The 17866-nt window shown below is 41.8% G+C and overlaps 2 protein-coding genes across 21 annotated transcripts in view; one reads left to right on the top strand and one right to left on the bottom strand.

Annotated features, from left to right (window-relative positions):
• The window catches only part of galnt11 (UDP-N-acetyl-alpha-D-galactosamine:polypeptide N-acetylgalactosaminyltransferase 11 (GalNAc-T11)), a 388126-nt gene extending 386505 nt beyond the window's left edge, over positions 1 to 1621 (top strand). The window contains exons 13-14 of the transcript XR_011350255.1: positions 950 to 1304; positions 1477 to 1621. The gene's annotated coding sequence lies outside the window, so the exon portion shown is untranslated. The remainder of the gene's footprint in view (positions 1 to 949; positions 1305 to 1476) is intronic.
• Positions 1622 to 3014: 1393 nt separating this feature from the next.
• The window catches only part of kmt2ca (lysine (K)-specific methyltransferase 2Ca), a 495715-nt gene continuing 480863 nt past the window's right edge, over positions 3015 to 17866 (bottom strand). For all 20 annotated transcript variants that reach the window (XM_069914823.1, XM_069914812.1, XM_069914813.1 and 17 more), the window contains 4 exons: positions 13868 to 13984; positions 12533 to 12606; positions 7767 to 7875; positions 3015 to 4712 (listed from right to left, as the gene is read on the bottom strand). In XM_069914823.1, coding sequence (XP_069770924.1) covers positions 4620 to 4712; positions 7767 to 7875; positions 12533 to 12606; positions 13868 to 13984 — 393 coding nt within the window. In that variant the 3' untranslated portion in view covers positions 3015 to 4619. The remainder of the gene's footprint in view (positions 4713 to 7766; positions 7876 to 12532; positions 12607 to 13867; positions 13985 to 17866) is intronic.

Raw genomic sequence — 17866 nt, 5'->3', positions numbered from 1 at the left:
AGTCTTGGAATGCTTAAGTTTTTGTTTCATTTCTTAAGACTTTTTGCCTTTTCCAAAACCACTCCATATCCATAATTACCTCTGACCGAATCTCTGTTCCAAGAGGCTTAAGTGGATTTACAATGCCGGAAAGTCTGATAATCCTGTTTTTGTTTAAACAGATGGCCTCCCTCACCAGTTCTTCTCGAGTACCTCAATACTTTAATAAAGCAAACTCTCCATGGTTCTTGAATAATTAAGACCTACTTCAGTTCCATTAGCTCTGTCTTTCTGGATGCTGTGATTCCGAAAGGTGACCTGAATGTATTGTATGGATGTGTGTGTAACCCTGGACCAGCCCACAATTCCCTCACTAGAAATACTCCTAAATCTATAACTTACTTTACTAAGACATTTTTATATGAAATAATAGCTTAACATTAACCTAAATATTAATATTAACACAGATCCATTACTAAATGGATTTTTCTAAATGGGGAGAAAATTCAGAAAGCAGAGGTTCAAAGGGACTTACAAGTTCAGGTGCTTGATTCCCAAAAAGTTAACTTCCAAGATGAGCTGGTAGCAAGGACCAGAGGGTATAGATTAAGAATAAAATTATTTCTCTTTAGGTCAAAAATGAGAATCAGTTTCTTCTGATAGATGGTGTTGAATCTGTGGAATTATTGCCCCAGATGACCGTGGAGGCTGTCATTCAGTATAATTAAAGCAGAGGTTGAAATATTCTTGATTATCATGCCATCATAGATTATGAGGGAGAAGGCAGGAGAATGAGATTCAAAATAATACATCAGCCATGATATGAATTGCAGAATGGGCCAATTGAACTAATTCTGCTCCCATATTTTAATATCATAATTTCTTCTTCCAGAAGTGAAAATACCTCTGACTATATGATTTAATCCTTCATCGCTGTAAACTTCAAGTAAATATTTATTATATTCTCCAGAACCTTCACATTGTTGTGGTGTAGTGCCAGTATTGCATACAATGCTGATCAGTTTGAAAGCCAAGGTGATGACACACCTTCTGGAGGGGAAGTCTGGAAGAGAGAGGACTGTCGTCTTTGTCAATGGGCTTTTCCATCATGAACGAGTTGGTTTGGAATCAGTGAATATCTTATGAGCCTTTAACTCACTCCGACACAGAAGCAACACACTGCGGTAATCTGCGCATTCACCCACCCTGGAAGATGCATTAGGCCAAGGACAAACGTGAAATTGGTCTGCTTCCCTGGATAGAAGCAGGGCCTCTTTGTGTCTTCAGTGCGAGGGAGGGATAGAGCCAACTTCCAAAAGTGATTGGTAAGGAACGAGTGATTTTTTTTTGACGTATGTTTGAAGCATAATTTTATCCCAAATTTCATTGGCGATATAAGAACAAGCCCTATGACCACAACCCCCCAGTCTATTCTCTGAAAACGGGAGTGGAGAAGTTTTATGGTGGTAACTAATTTGTTCTGTTTGCTTCAACCAGCATACAACATTGGCGTCGACAGAAAATGTTGCTGTGTGGATTGAAACTCTCAAGGACCCGCAAAGATAGATCTTCACAAACCTTGGCAACAGGAACTGCAGCATCTCCATTAGCACCTGAAGGCAGAGGTCTTCCAGAAAACCCAAAGGGCCAGTGGTGGGTGGGAAGAGTATAAGAGATTCAGCAACTTAATTTCAGTCATTACGTGTGTTTACTTTTGGTGCTGCTGTGTTCAAACACACAACAGACAAGAATGGAGAACTTATCCAGGTCAGAGAGGCAATTTGCACCTTCTCTCAATGAGAGGGTTCTGGCTCGAATTGTTGACTATTCTTTTCCTTCCATTGATGCCTCCAGTGGAGTGTTTGTTGCTCCAGTCGACACCCGCCAGAAGGACCACTTCAGAGACCTACATAATGACCTTGGCCTTGATCTGAGTGCCCTTAACTCCATTCCACAGCAGCTGATTCAGTCCAGACTTGCCATCGTTTCTGACGAACAAATCCTCAAATATCCAAACCACATTAAAGGTCTTGGGAGCAGACTTAATACCACTGAACAGATCAGTTTCTGTCAAACCGCATCCTGTTCCCATCCCTCTTACTATTTACATTGTCCAAGCTTGGTGACATTATAAACTTAGAAGCGTTTTCTTCTGTTTACCCACATGCATACACAGCCATTCTCCAAAATGAAAATCTGCCATCTACCAGAATTCTCGGCTGAACCTACATTATTATCAGCTTACCTTGGTTTCTCAGTCCCAAGCCATTTCCTCCCTTTGGAACATTCTCAACACTGAAAAATATTCACTCTCATTGATTCAAAACCTTTTACTCACGGTCTTCAGCTGTGAACTGCTGACAGTAAACTTGGGATTCCTCAGTTAAACGTTGAGGATGCTGCAGCTTTCAGAGTCGATGGAGAAATATGATAGCTTCTGTGTTACTCCTCCTGGAAAATGTAGGCCCCATACATCACCTATGCAAGACAGCACACTGTTCTGGGAAAAATTACATCCTAGCCAAAGGAGAGATCCCAAGATAAATAGTTACATATACGTAACTAATACACGTGTAATAGTCCATTCTGTGTAAAAGTTGACCCCCTATTTTTGGTACAGACCCCCCACCCACTGGAGCTCCCGACGCCCCAATTGCTGTCTCTCCCCCAGGCCTGGCTGCCCCCCGATCTGAGCTCCCAACGCCACTACTAGGGACTCTCACCTAGGCCCTGGCTGTCCTCCCATAGGAGTTCCCGATACCCTGACCGCAGTCTCTCACCTAGGCCCGCCCCGGCTATCCTCCCGACACCCCAACTGTGGAATCTTGCCTCGGGCTTTTCTGCCCGCCCATCCAAGCTCCCGACGACCTGAACAGGGACTTAACACTCAGTCCTGTCCATCCAATTTCCCAAAGCCCCAAACAATGCAGGTACTTACCACAAAGGTAAAATGACCCCCTAAATTTTACCCTAAGAATTGGTTCGCAAAATTACATGTACCTTCCATGTTTTAATCAATTCCTGAAACAAAACGATTCTGTTCATAGATGTAAAATATTTTATTTGTAAATGCTGACCTCCTAATCTGGTTGCACAAACTCCAAAACCCAATAACACTCTTTACACTTCAAAAAAAAAAGCTCTTTTTCCCCCAACATTAGATACTATTGTACAGGACAGAAAATAACTGTAGGACAAATACTGGTAGGATGTTGGAATATTATACAAGAGGGAAAAAAATTCAAGAAACAAATTCATACAGCTATTTATCAAGAAGAACTATGTACAATTGATTTCTTCTGTATGGTAAAAAATACAACATGCCATATACATTACAATTTATGACTGTTTCATTGAATATAACAATTTACTGATAATGTGCACACAAACTTCATTTCGAACTTAATATTTGTGAAGTGTCAGTACCAGTTATTTCTCTTTTCTGTAAGTACAAAATAAAGCTAACCTGGTTCAAAATGCATTTTAAACTTCTACAAGCCAACACAAAACAGTGTTTGTTGAAAGAAATGTAAACAAAAACAATCCATACAAATATTATTTTGTGCCTATTTTTCTCATTTATACCAAAACCCTATTGCCAAAAATCCTGCAGTGTTAACATAATTACATCTCATCATTTTGCTTAAAAATAAAAATCATCTTTGAGGCTACAACCCTTAACATGATTCAGCTGTTTGTATTTATGTCTGCAATCCTCTACCTTTACATCTAGGCTTTGCTATATAAGGAGCTTCTAGCCGCTACCTGGGTCTGGTTTAGAACCTAATTCACAGTTGGTTAAAATGATACACCATGTAACCTGACTCAGAGGACTCCACTAAAAGCAAATGGGCTGCAGTGTCAGGTAGCATTTGGTCATTTTTTTTATATTGTATATTCCTCGCTTTATTTACAATTTGTACAAAGTAACAGGGTGTTTTTTATATCTGCAGGTAACAGCAGCTTGGCTTCCTTCGACTTTTATTTTTAAAAATAGCTTCATTCACTTATCCAATAAATACAAAAATGTTTCTCTTTTTATCATACAGAAATCAAAAAACTACAATAAACTGACTCATGGAATCAAGTATTTTAAATGTTTTAGTGCAAGTTATTTCCCTTAGCTGTATCCCTAAGGAAGTCACCTCAGTACATTCCTTGTTCAGTGGTGTCTACGTTTTCTCTTCTTCTAATTAATTATTTATTTAAACGAGAGGGCCTGCCCCTTGCAAATAAGGCTGTGGCCAGCACTGTGATCCTTCCCCTAGCTGGTGAATTCATTCCTACATTCATAAGTGCCTACCCTACTTGTAAGCAGGTCAGCCATAGGTTCTTTTCCTAGTAAAACCATTGCTCATTTTCGTCAATACAGGACAGTAACTCCAGTGCTAGACCAATTAATAATCTGCTTCCACCTGCTTTAGAAATGAACAGATGGGAGTGACTGGCATCGCAGCCAATCTTCAGTTTACGCTTGTTACACAACTATGGTGCTGCTGGAGATGAGGAGAGTCATTTGTGAACTCCAGGCTTACTTTCAAAAAGGTGTCTGTGTGTGTATATATTATATTTGTGTAAGAGAGAAAGAGAGCATCTCTTTCTAGGGACAAGCAACCCCAGAAATATTGGAAGGAATGCGTTCAGTTCATCCATTTACGGCAGTTCACAGCTCCGCAGTGACATGGGATCTTGTGCTGGTCATCTTCAAAATCAAATTTGTAATCATAGGACAGCTGCAACAGAAAACATTCCTAGTCACTGATTCCATTCGGAAAAAAGGATACCGGAAACGGAGGCTCAAAGAACGAACATAATGATTACAGGTCAGGTCACTACACAGATGCACTGAAGCCGAAATTCTAGCAGTTATTCCCACCTTACCATTGCCAATCACAAAAATGAGCAACTCTTACTTTATGAGGCTTGAGAAAACCGAGAGTAAACTCAAACGATACTGAAAAGCTTGATCAAATCAATTTGACCTCATTCTGTTCATACCTTTGATGAAGGATTCAGGCCTGAAACGTTCGTTACCTTTGCTATATAAAGTATACCCATTTCTGACAAGTTTCAAATAGGACCCATGATATTTATTTTGAAAAGTACCAGCCATAAAATAAGATGCTGTTTTCTGAAGACTACAGTAGTAATAGCCATTGCAATAATTGGATGGATTTGCTTTATATACCAGGGTGCAGGTTATATACTAAGCTGCCTGTTCTGTTCTAAGGATGTCTCACGATGATGTTTATTGCAAATTCTTTGTTTACTGCGAAGAGATAAACTGCCTTCTTCAGCCGTGACATTGAGCCTTTCAGCCATCTAGAAAAAAAAATCTGATCTGTTCATGATTATTATGAGAAGATTATTCAGGAAAAATCCTTCCCTGGAGATTGGTCATATTGGCTTCAATCAGGTATGGTCAAATCAAGCATTAGTTTAGCGTGCACTTTTTAAAATAACAAAATTAAAATGTTAATCTGTTGTTGATTATATATTTAGACATACAATATGGCAACAGGCCATTTCAGCCCATGCCACCAATTACACTCAATTAACTTACAACCACCAGTACGTTTTGAAGGGTGCAGGGAAACCGGAGACCCCAGAAAAACCCACGCAGACATGGGGAGAACGTACCAACTCCTTACAGAGTTGGATTTAAACCCTGGTCCCATCACTGGTGCTGTAACGATGTTGTGCTAACCGCTACCACCCATCATTCTGCCCTAATCCCACTTTTCTTTTGAGACTGCAGTCTACAGACCTCATTCAAAGTGAGATATGCCAATTAATAGTTCTTTAAATATACATTCTTGTGAACTGGATTAGGCTGATCCACCAATTTACACATGACTGAACTGTACATCAACTTTTGTACACACTTTTGATTTGATTCCCTCAACAGAAATTAATTTTACTTTCAATTTCAAATGTTCAGCGTTCTTAGTGTTTGAAGGAGAGAATTCTAATAATTCATGTTGCTTCTCAATTCCTCTCCAAAATGGCATTGCAGTAAATTTACGGTTACTCATTTCAATTCTCTGTCGATGAAAGAGTTTTCGACATCTACTTCATAAGAAGCAACTCATTAAATTAGCACCCAACTGTTTGAACTTGGGAACAAGCTAAGCTTATGCGCTCTTTTCTTACAATTTAACCCTTGGCTTTATTTCCGATGAAATCTAAATGTATCCTGTGCAAAGATAATGCTTCCGAGATTCCATGGCCAAAGGTAAACAAATTATTCAGATAGCGCTGTACATCTAAAGCAGATATTCTCAACCTTTTCTGGATATACCCCCCACCCCCCCACCCCCCCCACCTCACCACAAGACTCTGCTTGAAGTTTATGGGCCCCCTTCTCTATGAACCAGTCAGGTTTTGGTTTCTTCAGGACTTCTCTACTACCGACAACATAAAAAACATTGAAAATATTCTTGTTACATGAGGTGGAAAGAAACAAGGCTTTCACTTAAATGTGTTGTGGCCCCCAGGGGTCGGTAGGGCCCACATTGAGAATGGTGGATCTAAAGTAGCAAACTATCACTTTGCATTTGAACAAGGGCCTAAACACTTTCTAATTTTCTGAATTTTTTTCATCTTCTTGAATGGTTTCAGTAAATTGCAAAACAAATCTGTGTACATACATGTACTCAGAATTCAGAACATAGTCAAGAGAGATACAGAACTGAAACTGGCCCTCCTGCCATTGAGTCTGCACCAGAACTGAAACTGGCCCTCCTGCCATTGAGTCTGCACCAGAACTGAAACTGGGGCTCCTGCCATTGAGTCTGCACCAGAACTGAAACTGGGGCTCCTGCCATTGAGTCTGCACCAGAACTGAAACTGGGCCTCCTGCCATTGAGTCTGCACCAGAACTGAAACTGGGGCTTCTGCCATTGAGTCTGCACCAGAACTGAAACTGGGGCTCCTGCCATTGAGTCTGCACCAGAACTGAAACTGGGGCTCCTGCCATTGAGTCTGCACCAGAACTGAAACTGGGGCTCCTGCCATTGAGTCTGCACCAGAACTGAAACTGGGCCTCCTGCCATTGAGTCTGCACCAGAACTGAAACTGGGCCTCCTGCCATTGAGTCTGCACCAGAACTGAAACTGGGCCTCCTGCCATTGAGTCTGCACCAGAACTGAAACTGGGGCTCCTGCCATTGAGTCTGCACCAGAACTGAAACTGGGCCTCCTGCCATTGAGTCTGCACCAGAACTGAAACTGGGCCTCCTGCCATTGAGTCTGCACCAGAACTGAAACTGGGGCTCCTGCCATTGAGTCTGCACCAATCATCAAGGACAATGAGTTTATTGCCATATATTTGAAAACTATGCACAGATGCAAACATCTGGTCAGATACACATGAAAGGAAAACATGACAATGCCTCTTTAGATTAATCCTACATGAACCCATTTTTTTTCTCCCATAATCCCAACTCCTTTCCGATTCCACCATTTTATTTCTTTTATTTTTCCAAGTCTATTTCTAGCATCAATTGCAATGATATTAAAGTGGAATGCCGAGGACATTTAGAAGAAAAGTTAAACCTTAAACACGAACTGTTTTCTTCTCCACACACGATCCCTGAGCTAAGTATATTTAGCATTTTTCATTTCATATTCCTAGCATTTACAATGTTTTCCTGTCAACTCAAATCTAATGGTGAACTCTACCGTAAATGCGGCAGGAGCTAACATAACTTCACTTCATTTCAAGTATCATTCAGTTTTGTGCTGTAAGACAAACTTAATGAAGCTTTTGATTAATGCTGGACCTACCTCCTCTCCTTTTTGAATCCTACGATTGGAGCTGATAATTATTTTGTGTCCTTTCTCAAAGGTCACCACCTCAGCCACACAATTTGGTGCACAGGAATGATTAATATATCTGAAAGATTACAATATAAATCAGCTACCAGTGATATTTTAATAAATAATTAGAAGTTCTAAGTGTTTCAATAATTATTGCTCATAGAAATACCAATCAAGTCATTCCAGTTTTATTAATGACAGAAGCTTTAGAGGACGATAGCATGTCGAGAAAAATTGTACATTTTAAATTAGATTTAGACACACAGGATGGTTACAGGCCCTTTGGGCCTACAAGTCCGTGCCCCCAATTAGTCTACAAACCCTGTACATTTTTGAAGGGTGGGAGGAAACCAGACAGCTGGAGGAAACCCATGCAGACAAGGGAAGAACGTACAAACCCCTTACAGACAGTGCCATATCCAAAATCTGGTTCCTGGCATTGTAACAGTATTATGCTAACTGCTACATGCCACATGAAGAAGGACTTTAGATTTCAGGGGTATTGGGATAAATTCTAGGCAAGGTGTGGCCTTTACAGCACAGATGGAAGATCAGGGAGAGGGTTAAGTTAATTTAGCAAAGGGCCAGACATTTAGAAGAAAAGAAAATGGAAGGTACTATTAAAAAGGGGGAAGGGGAAGGTAAAAGAGATTGCGAAAGATAAACAGTACCACAACAAACTTCCGGGAATTACAAAAAGATGAAAATTTTCTGTAAATCCAAGAAACATGTCAAACAAGGTTGGTGAGCTGCAGGTGCAATGAACCATTTAGGATTATGATATTGTGGCAGTAACAGAGATCTGGTTTAAACAAGAACAAAAAAAGTAAACCACTGGTATCTGGCACCTACGAGGATTGTTCGATGCCAGGTTGTTTGAGATTGCGTGTTGTGTGGATTGGCGTACTAACAACTAGGCGCACAAAATTTAAACTTCCATATTTTTCAGCTATTTCCACAATTTTTGAGACTGCATGTTGCTTGAATTCCATATAACATGGGTTTTACTGGATACACTGCACAAGTTTCCACAATGATAAAGATGGGAAGAAGGGAAGTGTTGGGAGGGTCAAGTGACAGTGTGGACATGTGGAGTATATAAGTGCTGGACAGAAAGGACAGAATGTGTATGTTTAGATACAAAAAACAAAAGAGGTGTGATTCCACTGCTGGGAATATCATTCAGACTGCCAACTAGTAGGATGTGCAGAGAAATTATAAATGATCACAGCCACATTGTTGTGGCTCAAAGGAGCCAACAGGAGGCTCAAAGATCCAAAGGGAGGGGTGGGGAGCAATGTTAAAGATTTTCTTGGGTGTCCAGAAAAACATTCATGCATTTCTGGCCTAATGAGGAATCAGTAAAAATGACAAGTCAGAGTACAGAGATGAAGTGCAGTCATTACAGGCTGGTGCACAGCCAACAACCTGAATCTGAATGTCAAGAGGGCCTGGGGGGGACCACACTCCACTGACTATTGACAGCTCCACCATTGAGGTTGTCAACAGTATCAACTTCCTTGGAATGCACTTGCTGGAGACCCTCACGTGGTCCCTTAACATAAGTTCCATAGCCAAGAAAGCCCAGCAGCGGCTCTACTTCCTGTGAAGGCTGAGGAAAGTTCATCTCCCATCCACCATTCTACAAAGGATGTATCGAGAGCATCTGATGCAACTGCATCACCGTCTGGTTTGGAAGCTGTACCTCCTCGGACAGCAAGACCTTGCAGAGGATAGTGAAATCAGTGGAAAAGATCATTGGGGGCCCTTTTCCTTCCATGAAGGATGTTTACAACACTCAATGTAGGCAAAAGGCAAGAAACATCGTGAAGGACTCCACACACCCCTCAAGTCAACTGTTCTCCCTTCTGCTGTCTGGTAGGAGGTACTGCAGCACTTGGGTCCATACGTCCAGATTGGGCAAGAGCTTTTTCCCCTAAGCCATCAGACTCCTGAACTCCCAGAACATTTGGGGATTGGGTACTGTGGAATGTTAATGTATAAGTCTTAATATTTTTAAATGTGTTGAACTTCTTTTCAAACCTATTATCTATGTAAATATTCTCCTTGGTCCTGGAGAAACGCTCTCTCATTTTCACCATGCGAGCATAGTATGAACAACAAATAAAGGTGATGACTTGAAAGAGGTTTTGTTAGACTTGGTTCTCAAAAATGTCTCAACTCAAGCAGATCAAACCCCGGGTGAGGGAACCTCTACGAACACAGGTTTAGAATAACTATTAAAATATCCCTGCACAGGAAAAAAAGTCACTGGAGAAGGGCAAATTTGAATGGAAAGAGAAAAGAGAGCTTGGGAGGCAAAACTGTAATTATTCACTTAAAGTGGGGATACTTCAGCTGCAGTGGGGGGTACTTTCTAGTGATGAAAACCAAAGTCCAAGCTTCATGAATGAAGAATTAAAATAAAGAAACAACATTTGAAACACCAGGTCACTAACTTGCGAGAACCAGGTCAGCTTAAGAAAGAGAAGCCAAGTACTTCAGGGATGGAATTCCCAAGTTCAGGGCCAGTCTTTACTGAGGTCACAGAGTGAAAGCAAATATGAGAGGCAAAGCGAGGGAATGAGAAAAGACAAAACAATAACAAAATTAAATTTAAAAATTCCTATTGGCATGTGAATAGAGAAAGAGTAATTGGAAAGAGAGTCTAGAATCCAAAATGAAAACTTGCACATGGATTTATGGCTGAGGTGTCTAAATTAATACCTTACGGTTAGATCATTCTGCTGAATCATCTAGAAAAAGAAAATTAGATTGGGACAGACCAAATATTCATGCAGAGGGAATGACAGAAATGCTTGCCGCATTGAAAGCAAATACATCCTTTGGTCCAGTTCAGAAAAAAGGAGGGCATTTGAGAGGCTCCAACCAGAAGCTTTCAAACAGTTGTTAGATTCAGGTACAGTGCCTGAGAGTCTGCAAACTGCATATTAACTGAACATCCTTGCTCAAAAAAATGCATAAATAAAACTAACCCCAGCTATAGAAACAATAATCAAGACACAATTAGTGGTCAGAAGTGTTTAAGAAAAGAAATTGGATGGAATACATGGACGCAACAGGATATGGACCAAATGTAGGAAGCATTGGTGAGACATTTTGGTTGGCATGGGGAAGTTGGGCTGAAGGGCATATTTTCATTCTGCAACACCATTATTCCAATGACACATGAACCAATCAGGGGAAGATGGTATGAAATTGTTAAAGGCAAATTGCATCTAAACCAAACTGATAGAAAATTTTAAGGAACAAAATTTGAAAAAATGAAAGATTGTAATTGAAATGGTCAAACAGTCTTGTTGTATTTCTTTAAAGGTTCTACAGAGCTGGTTTGTCATTAAGATTGAGACCATGAAATAATAGGACTTGTAGGGAGTTGAGTTTTCAATGACAAATTGCCCTTTCCAATTTTGACTTCTGTTTGGGCTTTATGCCATGAAAGACAAAATCCACTTTTTTCATTCAGCAAATATCTCTCCTGTTCTGAAGAGGTGACAAACAACATAAAATTTGGCTTAAAATCTTCAGTGAGTAGACAGACGAATACTGTGAATGAATGCTTTATCTGTGGGACTTGAAGTGAAACAAAGAAAATAGATGCAGGAGTAGTTCATTTTCCCCTTCAAGCCTACACCGCCATTCATTTTGATCATGGATGATCGTCTGCTCATTACCCAGTACCTGCCTTCTCACCATGACCCCCTGATCCCTTTACCCACAAGGCCCAAATCTAACTCCTTCTTAAATATGGATAAAGAGCTGGCTTCAGCTACTTCCTGTGCCAAAGAATTCCACAGATTCACTACTCTTTGAGATAATTTTTTTCTCTCATCTCAGTCCTAAAAGACTTCCCCCTTATCCTTAAACTGTGACCCCTGATTCTTGCTTTCCCCAACTTAGGGAACAACCTTCTTGCATCTAGGCTGTCCAATCCCCTAAGAATTTTATATGCTTCTACAAGATCCCCCCTCAATCTTCTAAATTCTAGCGAAAATAAGCCGAGTCGATTCAGCCTTTCTTCATATCTAAGTCCTGATATTAATCTAGTGAACCTTCTTTGCACTTCCTCAATGGCAAGGATGTCTTTTCTCAGATAAGGAGACTAAAACTGTACACAATACTCCAGGTGTGGTCTCACCAAGAGAGTAGAACCTCTCTGCTCCTGTACTCAAAGAATGCCAACGTACCATTCACTTTCCTCACTGCCTGCATGCCCACTTTCTATGACTGGCACTCAGTGACACCCAGGTCTCGTTGCATCTCTCCTTTTCCTAATCGGACACCATTTAGGTAATAATCTTCTCTCCTGTTCTTGCCTCCAAAGTGGATCACCTCACATTTATCCACACCATATTGCATCTGCCAATGCCTTGGCCCGTTCACGTACCTTGTCCAAGTCACCCTGCATCCTCCACACAGCTAACCCTGCCACCCATCTTCATGTCATCTGCAAACTTGGAGATACTGCTTTCTATTCCCTCATCTAAGTCTTTGATAAATATTGTAAATAAATGAAACACCATGAGGTGTGAAACTAAAATTTGGGGTAGTACTTATATATTTGGGAAAACACGCAGCTGCAGGGTGGACAGAATACTCGCAATCAGATTACTCTACAATGAAACAAAGAGGCACCAGTATTCTGTCCTGAGAAGGACGAATGCTGGAACTTGTGGTGGTGTTTGTTGTGATTTTATTCATAAGATACGCACCTTGCTGGACCCCCTGTCAAAGTTGCATCAATAACATGATCATTGTCAATACGAAACATGTACACTCCACGATTCTGGAAATAAAATAAAAGCGCTGCTTGTGAGTTTGCATAATGATTTGCATTTACATTTTGTTTAACACAATGCATCTCAGCACCAGTCACAGAAGTGTCAAACAAAATATGGCAGTAAGCATTCAAGAAGATTAGGATGGTCATGAAAGTCAGCTTAAGAAAGAGAAGCCAAGTACTTCAGGGATGGAATTCCTAAGTTCAGGGCCTGTCTTTACTGAGGTCACAGATTTTAACAATGAAGTAATGAAAACTGGGAGCATGAGATAATTGAGGAGTGTGGAGTCCTCAGAAGGCTGGAGGTCGAGATGGGTTATGGTTGGGCAGGGGAGGCCGTGAAAGAATCTGGGGAAAAAAAAGGATGGAAGGTGTACAAGAATAATTTTGAAGTGCTTCTCTCCATTACATCTGTTATTCCCAGTTATATCCTTTCAATGCAATCTTTACAAAATAATATGTTTTCAGCTGATGCTATTATGGTAACTTCAAGGATCCAACACACTGACAAGGAAGCTGTTAAAACATTGACCCATCAAATGCTATGAGCTGAGACTTTTCGATTAGCCAGTGCACCAGAGGTTGTGGGGGGCTGAGTGGGAAAATGGATCAGCTCATGATTAAATGGCAGGGCAGACTCGATGGTCTGAATAACAGATTTCTGCTCCTATGCCTTATGGTCTTATTACATATTGCAAACATTGATTTAATATAAAAAAAGGTCCGAAGGAGAATTGTAAGATTATATGGAAAATGAAACAAATTTACTAAAATTTATCACTGGCAACTCCTCTTAATTTTAATTAAGCCAAATACATCCCAAAATACTTGAGCTTGGCATATAAATGATTGTGATACGAATCTGCCGGCCAATAGAAAGAAGCTGATGAAATGTGCTTGGATGATGTATGAATAAACGAACAAGTGAAAGCGACGGAAAGATCATTCTCCAAAGGATACTTCCAGATGCCACTTTTGACTATGTCTTACAAAAAAACTCTATTTTGTTCTGTAAGCTGTGACTGGGATGGGAGCTGGAGGGAGGTGGAAGTGTTGGGAGGCAAAGATTGAACACAGAAAGGAATAAAGATCAGAATATTGATCAACAAAATAAGACCAAACCATGAGCAACTTTATTCGTTCCATCTTGAAACAAAATCTGCACTTGCTTGTTTTATCAAACAATTTATAGAACTGATTTTTAATATGACATTAATCTGCTGGTTTGTGTGAACTGCATCAGAACAAAAGCAAATGCTGAGATTACCTGAGATTCATAAAGCTTCTCCCGCCTGTTTGCCACTTCATTGCGGATGATTGTTCCAATGTACTCAATAACCATGGTATGTTTCTCAATGTCTCGGGCAGCATACAAACCAAGACCCTGAGGGGAAAAGAGTATTATTGTACAGCTGTGACTCAACCAATACTGAACTATCAAAGCTTTTAAATAATACAATGGTAATATTTGGAGTTACTATTTTCTGAATATATACTTTTAAGTATTATATATAAAACCCCTCAAATGCACCAGCAAACTCCAAGACCTGGGTCTCAACACCCCACTGTGAAATTGAACCTGGATTTCTTCACCTCCAGTCCGCAATCAGTGAGGATTGCCAAGTGTCACGAGCAGCAATAGATATTCACCAAGACAAATGGTTACTTAAACAAAAGTTGCATTTAAACATGAAAACAGAATCACACTTTAACTTAATACTATTAACTTAACTAAGCTAACTTAACCCTCTTCTAATTCTAAGTGCATGTGTATATAATGTGTATGTAAGTTCAGAAAAGTTCTTTGATCCAATCTCATTTCTCATTCCTCCAAGTTTACTCGTTGCAGGCAATTCTTATATTGTGAACAGAATTTAACATCTATGAAGTTCACTTCATCTATGAAGTGCTTGAAAGGTAAATGGTTACTGCTCAGGAAGGTTCTTGTCAGTTTTCAGAGAGAGATTTGTTGTTCGCTGGACACCCACAACTGATTCCTTGTAACCAGTCACTTCAGTGACTTGCCAAAGAAACTTGCCTCATCAGCCTTTTCCAGATAATAACCTTTCTTTCAGGTCATCACAGAGTTCCTTTTTGTTTCTCTTATTTCAAGTGAAACATTAGACAGCCAGTCCTCTCCTCTTGCATGAACCACAAAGGCTTTGACCAGGCTGAACTAAGCAGTCAGAATCCGTCTTCCAAATGGGGTTTTCCACAAGCTTGCCAGCTTGTCCTGTTCCAGTCCCACCTGCTGCTGCTGAACTGTACAACTGCAGAACTAAAGTCCCCCCCCACCCCTCTCTGAGAGAAATCCTATTTTACTCTCTGCTCGCAAAACCACATGACCCTCTTAGAACAGCAAGTCCCACTCCAGACAGCCTGCGGCTCCGAGAGTTCTTCTATCTGTTGTTTTTTTGAAAAATAACAATCCATTAGTGATGTCTCTTGGGCACTCTCCAAAGCTTTTGCAAAGGCTCTTGCTGCCGTCCTGTCTAGCATGAGCAGAGCTTCAGTATTTTAAATAAGATCTGTTTGAAAGTGTTTGTATGTGACCTGCACTAAAAAACCTGCCCCAATTTATCTCCTAAAATCATATCTATATACAGTACAAACACAACATAATCTGTCACACTAGGAAATCTCCTCCCCAATCTCCAACAGTGCCAGAGCACCATAGGACTGTGTACTCACCCCCCTGCTCTACTCACTTTACATCTACGACTGCATGGTTTGGCACAAGAACATCAATGACAATTTTGCTGATCATACCACAGTAGAGGGGGGATGAGCCAACATACACGAAGGAGATTGAAAACTTGGCTGAATGGTCTACAATCAACAACCTCTTTCAATATCACTAAAACCAAGGAGCTGATTGTAATTTTAGGAAGGGAAAACCAGAGGTGCTTGATCCAGTAATCAGTGGGGGAGATCAGAGGTGGAGAGGGCAAGCAAATTTAAATTCTTGGAGGACCTTTCCTCGACCCAACACACTAATGTTACTGTGAAGAAAGCATGTCAGTATCTCCACTTCCTCAGGAGATGGCAGGTTTGGTATGTGTAGCGTGAATAAAAGCTCTCACGACTGGTGGGAGAACATATGCTTATAACTGAGGGTAGGGTCTTAAAGAGGTCTTCAGAGGGGCTCAGGGTTTAGGCAGGGTTATATATGAGTAGATGGAGGTGGAGCCAGCCATCAGTAAAACACATCACCAGTGAATCCGAGTTCACTGCATTCATACCCTCCTGTAGAATTTAGGGGCTGTGGATGAAGACAGAGAACATTGATTCAGAAAAAACATTAAAAAAAATACACAATTATTTACAAATTTAAGCAGTCTGGAGGGGGGGGGGTCTAAAGATCCTGGTAGAGCAACTAAATACGGGAGGGCCTTGGGCTTCTTGAGTCTCCTGGTCCACTTGTTGGGGAGGAGTGGCGGGCGGGGTCTTAGGCTCTATGGTGGAGGGGGATGCACTTGCCTCTTGAACCAGATTCCCTGAGGCCCTGACTGGGGTGGCGGAAATGAGCTCCATGGCTCGCAGGGCACTTGAGGCAAAGGATCCTCTGTTCCAGTGAATGCCAGATCCCTGATGGAGACGGTGTCCTCCCTGCCATCTGGGCACTCCACAAAGGTGCACCTGGGGTTGGTGTGGAGCAGTTTCACCCTTTCCACCAGGGGGTGAGTCTTGCTTCTCCTCGCGTGGTTCCTGAGAAGGACTGGGCCAGGAGTGGTGAGCCAGGTTGGGAGTGTAGTTCCCGATGCCAACCTTCTTTCAAAATTGAGTCCATGAGGAATAGTGTTGGTCACAGTACATAGTAGTGACCGGATGGAATGGAGTGCCAAAGGAGGGAATTTCTGCCAGTGTGACTCTGGAAGGCCTCTTGACTTCAGGGGCAGTTTGATAGCCTTCCAGACTGTGGCGTTTTCCTTTTCAACCTGCCCATTTCCCCAGCGGGTTGTAGCTAGTGGTCCTGCTGGACGCGATGCCCCTCGCCAGCAGGTATTGACGCAGCTCGTCACTCATAAAGGATGAGCCCCGGTCGCAATGAATATAGCCAGCATACCCGAAGAGGGTGAAAATGGAATCTAGGGCCTTTATGACTGATGAAGTGGACATGTCTGGACACGGAACGGCAAACGGGAAGCGGGAGTACTCGTAAGTGATAAAGAGGAAGAAAGTGTTCCCGTTCGTGGAGGGGAGAGGTCCCTTAAAATTGACACTGAGCTGATCAAAGGACCTGGATGACTTGATCAGGTGAGCCTTTGTGATACGGTAGAAGTGAGCCACTTTGAGCCATTTCCTCACCGCCATTATCCGTTAGCGTTTAGTGCAGCAAGTGGGTTTGTGTGAATTCGGGGCAGATAGCTTGGGGCTGGCTGATCCGGGAGCGGTGCAGGCAGTGGACTTCCCCGGGCTTCCCCTCATGCGGCAAACCTTTGCTCACTGTTCTTTCTTGCCACAGAAAAGGCACTCCCTAGCACGGGAGCGCTCCCTAGCACAGAAACCAGCAGGCGTTAGGGCTGGGGTAGTGAGAGCAGCCGGTTGTTGGAAGGGGTCACCCAGGGTGAGCGAGGTCACTAGCTTTGAGGTCATTGTTCTTGAGGTTGGTCTATTCCAATGATTTGGCAAGTTCAATGTGACTAACCGCGCCCTTCTTACCCGACACCAGCAGTCGCTGCCTCATGTACCTTGAGTGGACCACCGCGACTAGAGTCTCGGATCTGTTCTTCATCATGAATGTGGCCCGTAGCCGCTTCGTACCTGCACGTCCTGTCAAACATTCACAGATCCAGCAGGTAGTCATCCATTGTCTCTCCTGGCTGGTGATGTTGAGCGAGTCGGTACCTCACTAGGACCTCATTTTGCGTCTTCAAGTACCAGGCCTTCAAAGTCTCGATGGCAGCATCATATGTAGCGGAGTCCCTGATGACTGCATACCCTTTCGTTCCTACCCTCAAAACAAGTGCGGACTTCCTAAGTTCATTGGTGTGGAAGACATCTCTGGTTGTGTTCAGGTAAGCCTGGAAGCAGTCTAGCCAGTACGTGAACTCCTCAGCCAAGCAGCATACGTGGCTTGAGCAGCGCTTCCATCGTTTATGGAATAAGCTAATAAAATTGTAGCGTGAATAAAAGCTCTCACAACTGGATGGAGAACATTCACTTTTATTAGTTTATAACTTACAGTAGTCTTCAGAGGGGCTCAGGGTTTTGGTGGGAAACCAGGGTTATATATGGGTAGATGGAGGTGGAGCCAGCCATCAGT

This window comes from Narcine bancroftii, chromosome 1 (assembly GCF_036971445.1).
Source record: "Narcine bancroftii isolate sNarBan1 chromosome 1, sNarBan1.hap1, whole genome shotgun sequence".
NCBI classification, from domain to species: Eukaryota; Metazoa; Chordata; class Chondrichthyes; order Torpediniformes; family Narcinidae; genus Narcine; species Narcine bancroftii.
The sequence above is the reverse complement of the archived record's forward strand: the minus strand, read 5'-3'. Positions and strand labels throughout refer to the sequence as shown.